This window comes from Hypomesus transpacificus, unplaced genomic scaffold, assembly GCF_021917145.1.
Source record: "Hypomesus transpacificus isolate Combined female unplaced genomic scaffold, fHypTra1 scaffold_48, whole genome shotgun sequence".
Lineage (NCBI taxonomy): Eukaryota > Metazoa > Chordata > Actinopteri > Osmeriformes > Osmeridae > Hypomesus > Hypomesus transpacificus.
Window position 1 is genome coordinate 1152783 of NW_025813996.1, and position 17335 is coordinate 1170117.

The 17335-nt window shown below is 41.5% G+C and overlaps 1 protein-coding gene across 2 annotated transcripts; it reads left to right on the plus strand.

Annotated features, from left to right (window-relative positions):
* The first annotated feature begins 6523 nt into the window (after positions 1 to 6523).
* Positions 6524 to 13546, plus strand: ets2 (v-ets avian erythroblastosis virus E26 oncogene homolog 2). 2 transcript variants are annotated; one of them, XM_047017135.1, is made up of 10 exons: positions 6524 to 6737; positions 8325 to 8394; positions 9680 to 9800; positions 10090 to 10209; positions 10568 to 10768; positions 10904 to 10978; positions 11157 to 11357; positions 11544 to 11792; positions 12017 to 12135; positions 12273 to 13546. In XM_047017135.1, the coding sequence occupies exons 1-10, from the start codon at positions 6679 to 6681 to the stop codon at positions 12486 to 12488; spliced, it is 1431 nt and encodes a 476-aa protein (XP_046873091.1). In that variant the 5' UTR covers positions 6524 to 6678; the 3' UTR covers positions 12489 to 13546. The 2 variants fall into 2 exon arrangements, with proteins under 2 accessions (XP_046873091.1, XP_046873092.1); XM_047017136.1 differs by lacking the exon at positions 6524 to 6737 and adding an exon at positions 7077 to 7478.
* Positions 13547 to 17335: the final 3789 nt, after the last annotated feature.

Here is a 17335-nt window from a genome sequence, read left to right on the forward strand (position 1 = left end):
TTAGGCCGCATAGCTTGCACTCCACAGTCTTGTCGTCTTTTTTTGTAAAATGCAGCCAGACAAAAGATTTAGATTTCTTGGACATTTTGTTGACTAAAGACAAAACACGTAGCGTTCTAACTGAATGAATACAGCAAAACTACCCATATTCCTTAGGCTACTGAGCGCGAAGCAGCAGTGCAGCCAGCCACGTGCGGTTCCCGAGTGTTCTACTTGGTGCGCTAAACTGTGGCGCTGTTACGAAATAGCCTAAATTAAAGCATTTAAAGTTGGGGATAAAACATAGGCTAATTATATTTTGAATACAGTAATATATAACTGCTTATAAAGGAATAAATATCAAAGAGTAAATCAATGAAAATGTCTTTATTGGTAAAAAAAAATAAATGCAACTGGTCGACCAATGAGAATGTCAGTCGACCAAGACGAAATCGACCGATTAGTCGACTAAACGACTAAAGTTGACAGCCCTAGTCGTGGAGGGTGAGAGGGTAGGAAAGGTGGGTTTAGGGAACCGACTGCTAATGTCTGCGACTTTTTTCTCAAAAAAGGAGGAGAAGTCGTCTGCTGTCAGGGTGGAGGGAGGGGGTGGGGGAGGTAGGTTAAGAAGGGTGGAGAAGGTAGAAAAAAGCTTGTGGGGGTTTGAAGCAGAGTTAATTTTGTTCAGAAAGTTGAGGGTTTTAGCACCAGTTATGTGAGAAGAGAAAGATTTCAGGAGGGAGTGATACTTATCAAGGTCCAGACCGTCTTTGGACTTGCGCCATCTCCTCTCAGCTGCCCGAAGGGTTGAACTTGAAGCATTCCAATTACAGTCCTAACTTGGACACACATTGCATCACTGTGTCTGTCTCACTGTACATGTATGTATGGGATTTCCCATGTACTTAAATTACACACTAATCAATAGAACTTTCACAAACCAATAGAACTAGTCATTGGATACTTAGTATGTTCTCATGTGAGTTGTTATTGATAAGAGTAGATTGTGTGTAGTCAGGTTGAATAGATGTTCAGGGTCACGAGAAAGTACTGGGTGAATGTCCCTTGTGATGACGGGGAGAGCTCCACCTATGATCTCTCTCTGCCCTGAGTGGTCATGGGCTGGGAGCTGGGAATCTTTCTCTACGACTGTTGTAACACCATTAATACCTGACTATCAATATCCATGTTGACTTTATTTGACCCTATAAAACATGTTCCCCCAACCTTTGAAGCTGGGAAACATGATTGAAGCCTGGTGTTGTGCCGTCATTTATTATCAGAGGTCTGTTTTCTCTCCCAATCTGCAGATCAATAATACATGTAGTCACTTATAAAAATACAGAACTGAATTTAAGTCTTTCTTCATCAAAGGTGAGTTCTCTGCTGGGGATCATGCTGGACAGCTTGGAGAAGGAGGCTGAGAGTAGCTGATGGCCATCATGGACAACCCATCTCATCCCCACAGTAATGATACAATGGAGAACCCGCAGCAACAGAATAGACAGCCAAAATAATTTGAGGCCACAGTACAATCCATCAGCTAGTAAGATAAATGCAGATATTATCAATTTTATGAATAAAATGAAATAAACACGATGGAGATGGTGTATTGCAAACAAACTTTATTAAAAGAAAGCGATTATAATTCGTACCATATAAATGTGACTTTGGATTCATTTAATAGCTTCACATAAAACATTACGTTGATACCTGCTCCCTCTAATGACTACATATCCCTAGCACATGAGATGTAAGGTAAAAGCTTATACACAATATGGGCACATTCCTCTGATCTAACGTTGCTGACATATCAAATATCAATTAAATAGTAGTCGGACTACAAGGTATTCTGCTTCTGCTGGTGAGATCAGTTTTGATTACCTTTAAAGTCACATTTATATTTTTGCATTTTCAGAAGACCAGCAGCTCAATAAACATAGGTGAACTGTATCCTTTCTTCAGACTAAATCCAGACGAGCTGTTCAACCAGGTAGACCAAGGTCCACCATGTGGGCTGTGGACAGGGTCGGACTGGGACCGAAAAACAGCCCGGGACTTTGAAACACAGACCAGACCGGCCCTCCCCCCCTCCACTTTATCCCTCAGTTTCTTTTTCCATACTTATCTCTGTTTCTGCATCTGTTATTTGATGTTGCAAAGGAACAATTATCAGTTAACTATATTCAATAATGAACAATCAATTCAACAAACTAATTTCCATATAATACCCCTGTTAACAGACTGACTCTTGTGTACAGTTTTAGTTCTGCACCAGTCATAGTCTCTCCACTGGACCCTGTCACCACAGCAGCCTCCATCTCTTTCCCTGTGTCACCTGTGCCTGCTTTAATACACTGAACAGAAAATCAAGACAATTGCATTTGAGCCACATAGCACATGTATTATTTAAAGCCAAAAAACATGTTGTGCATATTTAGATGAGTGCTTTTTTTCTTGGCCATTTCTTTTACTTAATTTAAAATGTATAGCCTATATATTGGCTACCAGTAATACCAAATGTATAATGTTTTTAGAAAAATTAAAACTATATGGTTTGGAATTATATTTCAATTTTCTAAATGTCGAAAATACATCTGCTACTTGCACCTGGCGCCTCGATCTGGGACAGCCGCATCTTCGGGCTTCAAACTCTCTCCGTCATTTGACGGCCTAAACATGTAGGCTATTCTATACTTCTACATTGTGCAGCATTTGCTTGCAGTTCCCGTTGTTTTTCTCCTTTTCTTTTCCTTTCCATTTCTTTGCTAAAGAAACAACGATGTTAGCTAAAATAGCTCAAACGAATTGGCTGTACCTGGAAAACGATTTTTGACCAATAATCTGTAAAATGGACGGACAAGTGCACCGTTCAAGTTTACACGGGGGAAATGCCCACCCCCACCCTTTGGATTGCTCCAGTTAAACAATTGCTTGGTATTAAGGCTGGCCTCAAAGTGAGCGTAAACTATTAGGATTTTTTTTCTTGAATAGTGCCGTGGCTGTAGCGGCCGTTTGTTTGACCGGCCGTACAGGAAATCTCCCAAGTCTCCCGATGGCCAGTCCGACCCTGGCTGTGGACAGCGGCTTTGTACAAGGTCAACTTGTTGTTGTCAGTAGGTTTGCCACCTCCAATGTGGTCAAATAAGGGATGCCTTGGCTGTGGCCAATGTCGGGGGGAAATATTTAAGCGGGGGTCTGGGGGTTGTCCCCCAGGAGATTTTCGGTGTTAAATACTTCATTTCCTGCATTCTGGTGATTGTTTTCTTAACCAAATTGTGCCTTTTTATGCATCAACTTAAATTCCTCTGCCACTCTAAACATAACATTAATGCAGACGCTTTTATCCAGAGCAACTTAAAGTAAGTACAGGGACATTCCCCCTGAGTAAGTAGGGTGAAGTGCTTTGCCTAAGAACACAACGTCAATTTGCACGGCCTGGAATCGAACCAACGACCTTCTGATTAATAGCCCAACGCCCTAACTGCTCAGCCATCTGACCCATGACTAAACATAATAATAAACTGGCATCTGTGCAATTTGAAGAGTTTTCTTTCACAATCCTATACTGGAAGTCTACTGTTGAACAAAATATGAATCACAGTTAAGTATTTTTTTGATTGTTTGTGGGGGCTTTAAGGATTAAAACACCAGATCCTGGACATGTGAAATTTGTTTGGTCTGTCAAAATTTACTATTTAGTTTGGAAGAAGCAAGAAACCATTGATAAACTCAAAAATAGCAAATGACCTGGTTGACCACCAAAGACCACTATGATGGATATTTAATTTATTTGTGAAATAAATTAACAATACAATTAGTTGTGAAGATAAATGCATCAAGCTGATCAGAACAACTGTTAAAAGAGCAGGGCTCCTTTAAGAGATCGAGGCAGGAACTTGATTATTAGAATGCCAAGTCATTACAATCATCATCGACGTGCTACACGTGGGACTATCTTATTTTGATTATCAGAATGACAGGCAGTCACTGTTACTCAACGTCATTGTTACCATGTCTCGTGAAACTCTTGGTTTTATGATATTATTTCTCATGTAGGAGCATGTGAAAACGTAACATAAGCATTAGAGTAGGTTTAGCACGAAAATACGGGACATATTGCGTCCCGTATTGACTCAGTACGGGACAGTAAATTGTATTGTTCAATACGGGACGGTCCCATATTATACGGGACGGGTGGCAACCCTAGTTGTCAGGCCAGGTAGTCATGATCCAAGGACTCAGGTCCACCTACAATTCAATAGGAAACCAGAGAAATAAGAGGGAACATTTTGTAGTTCGGGGGTATTCAACTTCTATGCAGTCTTGAGTCTGCAGTCTTTCTGTTTTACCTCATCACCGTCACTCACCCACCCAGCATTGTCACAGATAAAATGTATTCCCTGATTGGAGCCTTCAAATGACAAAAAAAAACGACCTTGTCCAGAGTTACATATTAAGGGTCTTAGATTAAAAACAATATCCTCATCAGAATTGTGACTGACCCTAGTTCCACATCCCACACATCAAGACGACATGTCTGGGGAAATTAGGACGTTGTGTACACCGTAGGCTACGTTAGCATTACCAGAGAATGTCTCCTTATACAGGCTATGGCATTACTTTTCGCAAGCACCAGTCTATATAGTCCAGCGTCTCCAAACCTGTTTCTATAGAGCTACTTGCCTGTAGGTTTTTGATCCACCAGATAATAATTAGAATCAGGCGTGCTAGTGTTGGAGCTTAAACCTACCTGCAGGTAGCTCTTCAGAAACAGGATTGGAGAGTCGTATAGTCTTATTATATTCATATATTTTCACGTTTCATGAGTAGCTAGCCTAGCTAGCTAGAGTACAGTAGCATTAACGTGTGCTTGCTAGCTCGACTGTAGTGCTAGTTATCGAACAAAATAAAGTATAAAAGCCAAAACAATACGGTACCTCTTTTGTTTCGGTGGTCCACGTAGGTTTCTTATGAGATTATGAGATGTTTTTCATTACAAACACTTGTACAGACATCTTCCAAACAGAATCCCAATTCTTGCGTAGTGGACGCAAAGTCTTTTTTAACTCCCCCCACTCCCCTACCCATTGGTTTACAGCTTTAATTACGCGAATGTATGCAAACTTGATATTCGATTTTTTTGATATCAACATTTCAATTCTGGATATCAACAATTCGAATAATTCGAATTGAATTGTTGATATCAAAAATTTGAATCTTGGAGATAAATCCCTACAGTGTCCACATGTTCCATTTTCCTTTCCTTTTCCCCCTTGATGATTAAATATCTCTTAGACTATAAAGATTTGTGTTGTGTAGTTTATGAGTCTACCATCGACTCCATACAAGGTGAATAACTTGACAAATTAGGTATTAACAAATAGCATAGCTAACAGTTGGCAAGACTATATAGTACAAACTACGGCTCGTTAGCGAACTAAAACTATTTACATCACTCACGTATGAAAAAGACGGTTTAGAAAACAGACTTATACTGATCAAATTATTACTTACAAGTGTCTGTTTCAATGGATGGAGCTGTCGCGGCAGCAGTGAAATATGTCAATATTATTAGACATTCTCTGATATTAGCTTTGAGCTGAGTAATGGGTGAAACTGGTGTCAATGTGACTGCATGCAATTGGTTAATAATGTTCTTACGCCAGTATTACATTGTGTTATTGGTTGGACTGATTTAGTAGGCAACTGTGTTTGCCGGTGAGTTTAACAAACTTTATACATGGTTTTTACAAAATGTGCAAATAATTTTGCTGGCAACAACTGGTTTCTTGTTACAAATAATATAATTAACTCAACTTGAAAATTCCAGCTAGTCCCAATTTAAATTATAAAGTTGAACAGATACGGGGCTTCGGCCCACCACCTAATTGTTGATATCCAAAATGCAATTCTGGATATCCAAAATTCGAATTGTTGATATCCAAAACGGCTGTGGCCGTGAAAGGTGATGGTTTACCAGTTTACGGAATGTTTTTCTATGCAAAGGAAGAAAATAAAGGAGTAAATTCAACTAGCAATAAGTTTAATGCCACGATACATACGGGGATCCGTTACATTAAATATGAATAAAAAATGATTCACACCTTCACAAAATCCCCATGCCCAACCCCAAATCCACACATTTAACACCCTATTCAAAATTCCCATTCAAGTCTTATCTGCCAAAAACCGAAGAATTGAAATGAATTCCCTTGTCCTGAGATCTGCTTTCTTACCTGCCTGTTTCTACATCTCACCTGTTATGCTTCAGCTGGCTCTCTCACAGCAGAATGTCAGATGCTGTCCTCCTCTCCTACTCTTTCTTCAATGCCTAACGAATCTATTTATTTCTCTCCCTGACCCTGTCTTTTTTCTTGAGCAGCACTGGTTGAAGCCTGAAAATATTGTAAACAATGTCTGCGTATATGCCCAAAAACCTTGAAGTGAGATTTGGTGGGGCCAACCAAAATGTTGCTGCGTACAAAGCAAGCCCCCTGCGCCCCCCTCCCCTCCCGACGCTAGCTTTCACTCCGTGTGCCTGCGCTTCGTCCATTACTGTTTAAAACGTTAGCAGGACTACTTGGTTGGCGTTGCCTTCTCAGTGTGAGAAATAGGGTGTAAAGTGTGGCGTGAGAGCGTGTGAAATGGTTGAAATGCGTGTCTCACGACCGATGCGTGAGAGTTGGCAGCCCTGTTATGCAGGTAGCAACGCTAGTGCTAAATAACTATTTAGCTGGTCGGCTCCATGACGCTGGGTAAGTAGGGCTCGTGAGATAGCTCACCCAAAGACCGAAAGGGAACCGTAGGTACCTAGCGAAAAGTAGCCTAAACTTTCCTAGACTTTTAGCTACAGTACTAATGTTGAAGGCTAGCTGATATCGCTGTCTGTCATACTAGAACGGCGCATGCGTCGTTGCCAACGTGTGTGTGTGTGTGTGTGTGTGTGTGTGTGTGTGTGTGTGTGTGTGTGAGACGCATGAGTGACAGTGAGACGGAGGGAGAGCAGGGAAAGGAAATGCAGGTGAATACGCTGCGTGTTTTAAATAGCGTAAACAATTAATAATAATAACGAAACGCAATATGTGGCGGCCACTGTTGATTCTGTGGCGCACCGCCACGAATTAGTCTGTGTGGGAAACACTGGATGAGTCGTTTTCGCATATTGAATACAATGTATTTTCCACTGTGCGTGATGAAACACAGAAGGGCATGGGCTATTACTCGCCCCGCCTACCAACGACTTCTTAACACACTATGAAAAGAGCAAAAAACCGTGCCTTACCTCACTTTTTAGTTATCAAGACACCCCATACACGTACACATAGGCAAAACAAACACAAGGATATAAAACTGGATTATTTTGATCGTGCAGTAGTTTGGGAAAGGGAATAAAACAACACAAGATCACAGCCGATATTTCCAAAACCTAAAGGATTACAAAGAAGCCTAAATTGCCGGTTCGTGTGTATACTTGAAGCAGTCGATCAGTTCAACAGGTAGGTTTCTGATTTCAACACGGTTACTTGCTGTTGGTCGGCCTTGCGTTTTACTGAAGTAGCCTATGCGCGTATTAAAATGCGATTGGCGTGTTTGGTTTTCATGCATGTTCAGGATTTTATCAGATGAAATATATACATGATATTCAAGTAAACATTATACTTCTACACATATTAGCCTACCACAACATCTTATTGGAAGCAAATATTCTATTACAGAATCAAGATTTTCATGAAGGACTTAGCACTACACTTTACAAATGTAATTTGGGGTATTTGGATCATTTATGTCGAACACATTGGATTTTCGGCTGTTAATTTAATAGTGAAGTACCACCCACCACTGGCGATGTATGGTGAGTCATTTCGGGGACCCATTAAACTTGTGACCAATGAGGGAATTAGGCGTCTTATCTGTAGCTGTAATATAATTATAATAATGTTTTTTAATCGACCCAACAATTTGATGTAGGCTACAACAATATAATGAATGTGCATAATGTATATCATAAGGTAATAAGAAATAGTGTGAAATATAAAAGGTGTTCATTCTTGACTTCAAAAAAATATTATCTGGAAAGTAATTGACTGTAAATTAATTTGCCTCATGTTAAATCGGATTCGGTTACTGAATAACTGAAAATTGAATGACAATGGATACATTATAGAGAGACCATGTCATACCTGGATCTCTCATGACATTTCAGGTCACACCTATCTATATTAGTCATAAATGACTAAATGTAAATGACAAAATGACTAAATGTAAATTACTGTCTGTGATGTCATCAATGTTACATTCAGCATGAACTACTTATCAGGCCTGTCTGTTGAATGCACCTCTAGATTCCTGATGTGTGACCTCAGCATGGACCAGGTAGCCCCCTTGTCAAGTGGCTTCCGCTCAAGCCTCAAGGTAAGCCCACTCGTCAACCAAGTTGAAGAATCACAACCTAACCAGGCTTTAGCCTGATATGTACTTTCACTCAACTGTTGTATGACAAGTTCATTATTCATAGTAGAGTTGTAGTATTATGTCCATGTTGCTGCACCCCAAATCCATAGACAAGCTGTGTACTTCAAACAGAGTGCTGTTGGAAACAAACCAATATTTAATGGCTGCAATGACTTCTGATAGCCGATAGAGTTATCAATACGTACATTGAATCAGAACACATTTGACAATGACTAAAACATGAAAACAAGATTTAGCAAGACTGTCAAAGACGACTGACTAAATCTGACAAAGCACGAGTACAGGCTCAGTATGTTCCTCTTATACTCCATCTAATTCAATTAGTCCCCTTGGCAACAGAGAGAGCGAGCAGCTTTCAAACCTTGAGGGCTACATTTACTGAACCTTTTGCTACTCTGTCACACTGACTTGTCACTGGTCTGTCACATGCATTGTTGGAGACAATTTCAGTTCACTTGTTAGTTTTGTATTCTCTGAGCAGAAGGTTTTATCCAATGATTCTTTTTTTTTTTTTTTACTTGATTCAAAACTCCATCATCTGTAAAAAGTTTATTGTGAGGCTCAAACCTGGAATATGTCAAGAACATTAGTATGTTACACACAGAGAAACAGGACACAGAACAGAAAGAAAGAGAAAGCCGTTCTAAAAATGTCTCCCTATTGGTTAATCGAATTTTAAAGAAGAGGCTGGTTCGCTTAACCTGATTTGAAGAGGGAGGGATATAGGGTGGGGGTAGGGCGATGGAGTACAAGAGAGAATTTTTTTTCTTCTTCAAGACGACGCCCACGCTGTGTTATGAACCCTCTGCACTGAAACACTGCCAGCTGCCTCAAGGGAAGCTTTGAGACCTTCTACAGAACAGGAAAAACCATATTTGGGCGTCCTCTTCCCAGCGGTTCACGGCCAGGGCTGGCAGAGTGGAATGAGAAAGGACTTAAGTGTTTGACTAGCAATGACTGATTACTTCTAAAGAAAGGGAGTGCCCACATTTTTTTTTCTCTACGTCTGTTTGGTTATCTTTTGCCTTTATCTAACATAACAGTGGTGTGACCCTGAAGAGGTGAATGAGGTTTTCACAAGTGATGTGGATATGTTTGTGGCTTATTTTGACAACTGGTCATCCGGACAGTATATTAGAGTACATGTGTTTGTAAAAGGATACCTTTAAAGCCTTTTAAAAACAAACCCTATATGGGTTTTCTTTCTGCTTTTTTCCATCCACAGCGACAGACGGCATTTGACCTGTTTGAAGACCCCATGTCACTGTTCTCGGGGTACTTCCTTCCTTCAGATGAAGACCAATCACTCCAGGAGGTTCCTTCTGGGATGGACTCCCTCACACATGGTAGCACACCCCTTACCTTAGTATCTAGTGCCATGTCACCCCCTCATGACACCATACCCCAGGCCAAACCAAAACACTTCATAACTTGGACTAGTCATTTTGTCAGTTACTCACCAGACATTTTGTACACAAAGTCTATGGCCTATCAAGGATCATTGATTAGCAGACACTTAATACTATGATACATACTGTGAGATAACACAATGGCTATGTTCTTGTTGAGTCTAGAGGTAATACAGTTTTTACTTTATTTCTGAACAAACTTACATTTGCTTTGGTCCTCTCCCAGACCTTGGCCCCTGCTCTGTGCCTCTGTTGACCCCATGCAGCAAGGCAGTGATGAGTCAGGCACTCAATGACAGTTTCAGTGGATTCTCCAAGGTGCAGGGCTGCTGTGGAATCTCCAACAGTGAGTCACCTCCTCACCTGTTTTTCCATAATATGATAACCTTTCTTTTATCCGCTATATCTCTATGAACATAGTATTTCCAGTTGATATAAAGGGCTCGCATTGTGCTTATTTCCATTGTGTTAATTTTATATATATTTTTTTTCTTCTGGTTTCTACTGTATCAAGCATATTGGTTTGCATCAGTTTTAGTTTTATTTAGGATTCAATTTAAATAGTTATACTTTTACAATTTATTCTTGTGTTTCACTGCTGTGAAACAAATTTTTCCACCCAAAATGCATATATTTGTATTTAGGTAGGGATGTCTTCACAGAATTTAATATAGTCATCTATCTAAATATCTTATACATCTCAGATCCTCGTAAGTGGACCAGGCAACATGTGCTTCAGTGGCTCCACTGGGCAGCCAGTGAGTTCAGTCTGGCCAATGTCAACTTCTTCAAGTTTGACATGAATGGTCAGGAGCTGTGTGACCTGGGCAAGGAAAATTTCCTGGAGCTAGCTCCCGACTTCGTTGGTGACATCCTGTGGGAGCATCTGGACCAGATGATGAAAGGTAAAAACAGGAATGAATCCTGGTTTGGTTGTATGTTTGGGTCTATCTGTATATGAAACACTTGAAATGTATAATACCCATATGCACTAGTCACCTTGATGTACATAACTTATAAATCATTTTTCTTCACTTCAGACTGCCAGGAAAAGGATTCTTGTAAAACTATCAGCAGTATTGTCCCCTCAGTTAATAACTGGATGAGCTCTGCTGGTAAATAAACAGGATACTTTACACTACAAAATCAACAGAAAATGAATAACAGCTGTCCACAAAGCCAAAATGAAAAAAGCAATTTACCTTCCACTTAATAATAATAATAAAATAATATAAAAAAATAATATAAATACATTTGAGATTGGCTCATATCTTACTGTTTTGCCCTCCACAGGCTTTACCAAGTGTGCCATGCGAGTGCCTGAGTGCACGGGCAGTCTTCTGAGGGAACTGTTTGAGAATACTGATAAGACGCCTGTTTTGCTCCAAGACCAGGAGTTCTCCATGTTCTCAAAGCCTCAGCTGAGCACTGTCAATGTTAGCTACATCACTAGGAGCCCCGAATACTCCACGACAAGCGCTACTCCCAAATCTTGTGAGTAGGCCAAGTAGTTGATAAGTTTACAGTTAGCAAGTTGTTAGAGAATTACTCTTTTCTACCTGTTTACAAGTTGCCTGTACACATTTCAGCAATGCTTCTTAATCATACTATTGGTTAGCTTACACTTTAAAAAAATCTTATTTGCCTGCTATTAAACGTTGCTTCTGTTTGTCCTTGCAGTCTCTAAAGACCAGAATTCCTTGGAGAGTGTGGACAGCTTCGAGGGGCTGCGCTCCTGGGGTAGTCATTCATCTCTGGCGGACACCCAGCGGGTCCCATCTCAGGACAGCTTTGACGATGAGTATAACAACACGCCCCTGAACCTGGGAAAGCAGGGCCTGTCTTTCAAAGACTACATTCAAGAAAGGAATGAGCCGGTGGAACTGGGCAAGCCTGTGATACCAGCTGCCGTCCTGGCAGGGTTCACTGGTGAGTTAACGAGACAGATTATTTTAACAAGTTTACTGTTATTCTCATCAATTGGAATTGATTCCATCCCAATACCCTCAGCCCTGCAGTTGCCAACTTGCAATATGTTGCTCTGTTAGATTCAGTTTGACATTTTCACACAGTTTGGTTGATTTAAATCTTCCTGCCTAATCCACATACCTAATTGAACACGTTTTGAACCTCTGACCATGTCTCTTTTATAGGAAGTGGTCCCATCCAGCTTTGGCAGTTCCTCTTGGAGCTCTTGACAGATAAAAGCTGCCAGTCCATCATTAGCTGGACAGGAGATGGCTGGGAGTTCAAACTTATTGACCCAGATGAGGTGAGTTTCTCCTGTCCTTTATGCATTGATAAACTGTTTCTTGTAGTACACTTAACTAGATGGAGTAATGCAAATGTCCCAAGTTAACCAGAGCAAACAAACTGTGTGGCTTGACCCTTCCTTCTCCTCTCCTCAAGGTTGCTCGTCGCTGGGGTCGAAGGAAAAACAAACCTAAGATGAACTACGAAAAGTTGAGCCGTGGCTTGCGTTACTACTATGACAAGAACATTATCCACAAGACCTCGGGAAAACGTTATGTTTACCGCTTTGTATGCGACCTCCACAACCTTCTGGGTTACTCTGCTGAGGAGCTCCATATCATGCTGGGAGTCCAGCCTGACACTGAGGACTGAATCAACTCTACTTTTATTAAAGGGGAAAGGGTTGGACATGGAGTTGCTTCATTAACCCATACATCCCCATACATTATGTTGCTAATGGTACAGCCCAACTGGCTGTCATTTGTAGTCTCTGAGCAGGTGACTGTTGAGCACTCATTGTCACTACACTGAGGTACAGACAGAATGTGGTCTGTTTTGGAGAGGCAGTCCCTTTCTTGGCTCTTTAGGACAGCATGCATAGTTGTGCGGGCTTTGTGGTTAAAGGGAGGCTAATTTAGAAGTCCAGCATTCCTTTTTAGGGCCACTTTGCAAGATGTAATTTTAATGGATATGATTTGTATCCATTTGCAATCTTATAGCAGTCTCAGTGGACAGGAGATCAATGTAACGTAATAAGATTTTTTTTGCAAAAGCCTCGTACATGTATGTATAAAGTTTACAGCCGCTGAAATGTGCACATATTTACTGACTGTGAATTATAGGGGATAACCAAAGGAGATTGTTTTGGAGTTGTGTCCCTCATACCCTTAGAAAGGACTTTGATCCTGTGGAATGTGTGGAGCGGAATGTCTATTTCTAACTTTATGGAAACGCTAATATTGCCTTTTACTATTCAGAGTGCTTTATAATGCATTGTTTTTGCTGACAGGCCTGCGACTGTTCAAGTGGAATGCCAGATATTCTGCCGCATTTGAGATAGCTTGTTCAATGTCTCGTATTATGCGAAATGCGCAAGGTGTAAAAAAGGCACAAATTCTTTAAAGATTGAATGTAAGAGTGTAGCAAATTAATTAGTAATTTATTTTGTCTGGATTGCAGCTGGTCTATCAAGGGAACAATTTGTACCTTGATTGTTAAATATATTCCATGTGGCCAAAGCGACTTGTGGATGTATTGTAAATATTATATTCTTAACCATGTTTGTAATTTTTTGTATGTTTTTTTTTGCTATTTGTTTTGTTATTGTTGTAACAAATATACACTGAATATGTGCAGAAAGTTCAAATCGGCTTTAAAAGTTGTTTGTGTGAGGACAGATATTTTTCAGTTTAATAAAAGCTTTATTTTTATATGCTGTTATGAAAAATGTCTATAAAAAAAAATCTTAACCCAAAAAAGACACTTAATTTTTAGGAAGCAATTAGCAATAATCAACAAGACTGGCCGAATCCCAATACTCCCCCTTACCCCTTCCAATTACCCCTTACCCCTTCCCCTTAGTTTTGCGTGTTCCCGTGAGAGCTAGTGGTGTCCCAATACTCTTTCGGAGCTAGGGGAAGGGCTAAGACTAAGGGGTATACACCATAGAGTTAATATAACTAGAGTAAGCTACTTTTGTCCTCCAAGATGGCGTTCCATCCCATTCATTTCTATGAAAAGTGCTCAGTGGCGCAGTGAGGCAAGCGAAATCGCGAGACTGGACGCGGCCATCTTTCCACTTCCGTGTCTTCCTGTCCAGCTTTAAACAGTGGATCTTTTTTTCCCTAGCTCCGAGAGTTCATGTAAATCGGCTTTCGGCCAATGTGAACTTTTGTGCTCGTGCTCTGTTAGTATCCACCAGCACATTTGCAGGCAACTTTCATTGACTAAGCAAATAAATGGGTTGCTAGTTTACCCATTTCGGATTGGTTTCAAACGTAGCAAACATCTGGAAAAATTAATCTATGAAAAAGCTAGTAGTATGAGCCAGGTTCGAATATCAAAAAAAATTATTGGGGGAGATAGTTTTGTAAATGTTGAATGGAGTTAATAGAATAAAAACGACCGGAAGAGTCGGAAACCTAACCGTACATGCAATACCACCTACATCCACCGGGGCCGTTGCTTCAAGCCGAGGGGCGAGGGGTGGGGGCTTGGTATACACCCCTTAAAACCAAGTAAGATCGGGAGCTTACTTGAAACCTAGGGCTATGTGAAAACTGCGACCAGCAACAATGGTGACCAAATCATCCAGAGTCCGATAAATGTAATATTTTCGGCTTAATTAATTGATAAAAAATTTGACAGTCTTGTTTTGTGTTATATACAGTCATGAACATATATATTTGCAACCATTTTCCCAATTGAAACGTTTCTAAAAATCGCTAATTTGGTACGCTAATGTTATAGTTCTGAATTGCACAACAGTCCCGCATTTCTTTGACTAGCATGTCTACAGTTCTAAGTAAACTCCATTAGCAGCGAATTTAGTTTAATATCAGTGCATAACACTACTTGCTTTGGAGATATCGATACGTGCTAGATGACGTACCAGTAACCAAGTGGCGTCCCATTTCCTAGGGCTATGTAGCCCTTATAAGGGGAAAGGGAAGGGGGAGTATTGGGATTCGGACCTTGCAACCTAAGATCCACAGAAAATGTCATCAAGAGCAAAAGTGGTGAAATTCTATGGGGCTATTACTGTAGCAAAACTATTCACAAATGCACAGCACGATCCACAAATGCACATTACGATCCACGCACGATCCACAAATGCACATTACGATCCACGAATGCACAGCAAGATTCACAAATGCACAGCAACATTCACGAATGCGTACCGCGATCCACAAATGCGTACCGCGATCCACAAATGTGTACGATCCACAAATGTGTACTATCCACAAATGCGTACCGCGATCCACACATGCGTACAAGGATCCACAAATGCGCACTCAGATATGTGTATGTGTAAAACATTGTCCGAATATGTAGGCACAAAGGCTGGCCTCTCAATTGGCTGTGTTTTTACACGTGACTTTTGCTACACTTCTGCCGTGGTACAAATCCACAACTCGTGTGCGTGTGCGTGTGCATGTGCGACGATATGTGCCTCGGTAGCAGTAAAGCCTCCATACCACCAGTTGGCGGTATAGCGTTCCAGTGATTTTTAATGCAACCTGACATTGCTGGGTGGGTCAAACGGTTAGACCAAGCCCCCACCCCTCGCCCCTCGGCTTGAAGCAACGGCCCCGGTAGATGTAGGTGGTATTGCATGTACGGTTAGGTTTCCGACTCTTCCGGTCGTTTTTATTCTATTAACTCCATTCAACATTTACAAAACTATCTCCCCCAATAATTTTTGTTTGATATTCGAACCTGGCTCATACTACTAGCTTTTTCATAGAATAATTTTTCCAGATTTTTGCTAAGTTTGAAACCAATCCGAAATGGGTAAACTAGCAACCCATTTATTTGCTTAGTCAATGAAAGTTGCCTGCAAATGTGCTGGCGGATACTAACAGGGCACGAGCACAAAAGTTCACATTGGCCGATAGCCGATTTACATGAGCTCTCGGAGCTAGGGAAAAAAAGATCCACTGTTTAAAGCTAGACAGGAACCACGGAAGTGGAAAGATGGCCGCGTCCAGTCTCGCGATCTCGCTTGCCTCATTGCGCCACTGAGCACTTTTCATAGAAATGAATGGGGACGCCATCTTGGAAGACAAAAGTAGCTTACTCTAGTTATATTAACTCTATGGGTTAGACTCGTCGTGGCTGCACTTGAGATGCAAGGCAAAGTAGCTTACTCTAGTTATATTAACTCTATGGGTTAGACTCGTCGTGGCTGCACTTGAGATGCAAGGCAGACACCTCGAGAGCTTTCGGTAAGTATATTTTTATGTTTAGTAGTAGGACTAGGTGTCATAAGAGGCCTTATATTGCCCAGTAAAATACAATATTATCAGTAACACTAGTTATCTGTGAAGAAATAACTTTAGCTCCGCTTATGCGTCATCGAGCAAACATCATTGAAGTGGAACTAACAAGCTAACGAACGCTAGACCAATTAACCTACCTGAAAATGTCTGTGCCGTATATGGTGTGTGTAGATAGTGTTAAGGTGTGTGTAGCTGGGAATGTGTAGCTGGGTAGTGGAGAATAATACAAGGTTAAATATCGGACCAGGTTACTTTTAGTTTAATGTAAGTAATGATGCAATCACAAGATTTACATTTAGTCATTTAGCAGACGCTCTTATTCAGAGCGACCTACAGTAAGTACAGGGACATTCTCCCCGAGGCAAGTAGGGTGAAGTGCCTTGCCCAAGGACACAACGTCATGTGCACCGACCGGGAATCGAACTGGCAACCTTCAGATTACTAGCCCAACTCCCTCACCGCTCAGCCACCTGACTCCAGGTCTGAGGTAGATACACAATGAAAACAACACACCAGGATGTTCGTAGTCTAATACAATGAATCAGATGATGCAACAGAAGTCTCACAGAAACAGAGTCTCAGAATAGAACAAACGAAGGCCCTTCGTTGAGTAAGTGGTCGTGACAGAGATCAGAGAGAGTTCTGCCCATACCAAGTTCTGTCCTCGGGAGACGGATCTTGTACCCCCCAGAGAGGGAGTGCCTTTGATGGGTGATTGGTCAGAAGACCATAGGGCGGGATGTGATAGTCCAATTAAATGTCCAGGGTGTTGGGGTGGCACAAGGTGGGCAGTCCAAGGACCTGATGATGTTCGGAGAGGGAGGGGGGCGAAGAACACCCACAGGTCTACTCAGGGAGGGGGGCAGACAAGACCCACAAGTCTGAGGTAATCCAAGGGAAGGGGGGGGGCTCCAGGGAAGGGAGTAGATCACCTCAAGGTCCTGATGGCGTACAGGGAGATGGGAGCTGCGCCTCCAAGGAAGGGGGGGGGGTCGTGTCTCCAGGAGAAGGGGTGAGGCAGACCAGGCCAGGGTCGATGATGTATGGGGAAAGGTGGGGCAGGGTCTCCAAGGGAATGCAGGTGGGGCAGGGTCGATGATGCATGGGGGAAGGTGGGGTAGGGTCTCCAAGGGGAAGGGGGCCTCAGAACAGAATATATCCAAAGGTGGTAAGACCAGCTGGTCTAAGCCGTCCTTAAACGGAGAAGAGTTACAGTCC

Excerpts from the sequence above, each read along its gene's own strand:
- ets2 (XM_047017135.1), top strand. The coding sequence starts at position 6,679 with ATGCAGGTAGCAACGCTAGTGCTAAATAACTATTTAGCTGGTCGGCTC. Across the intron at positions 10,769-10,903 it reads TCTGGACCAGATGATGAAAG|ACTGCCAGGAAAAGGATTCT; the intron begins GTAAAAACAGGA and ends TCTTCACTTCAG. Across the intron at positions 12,136-12,272 it reads AACTTATTGACCCAGATGAG|GTTGCTCGTCGCTGGGGTCG; the intron begins GTGAGTTTCTCC and ends CCTCTCCTCAAG.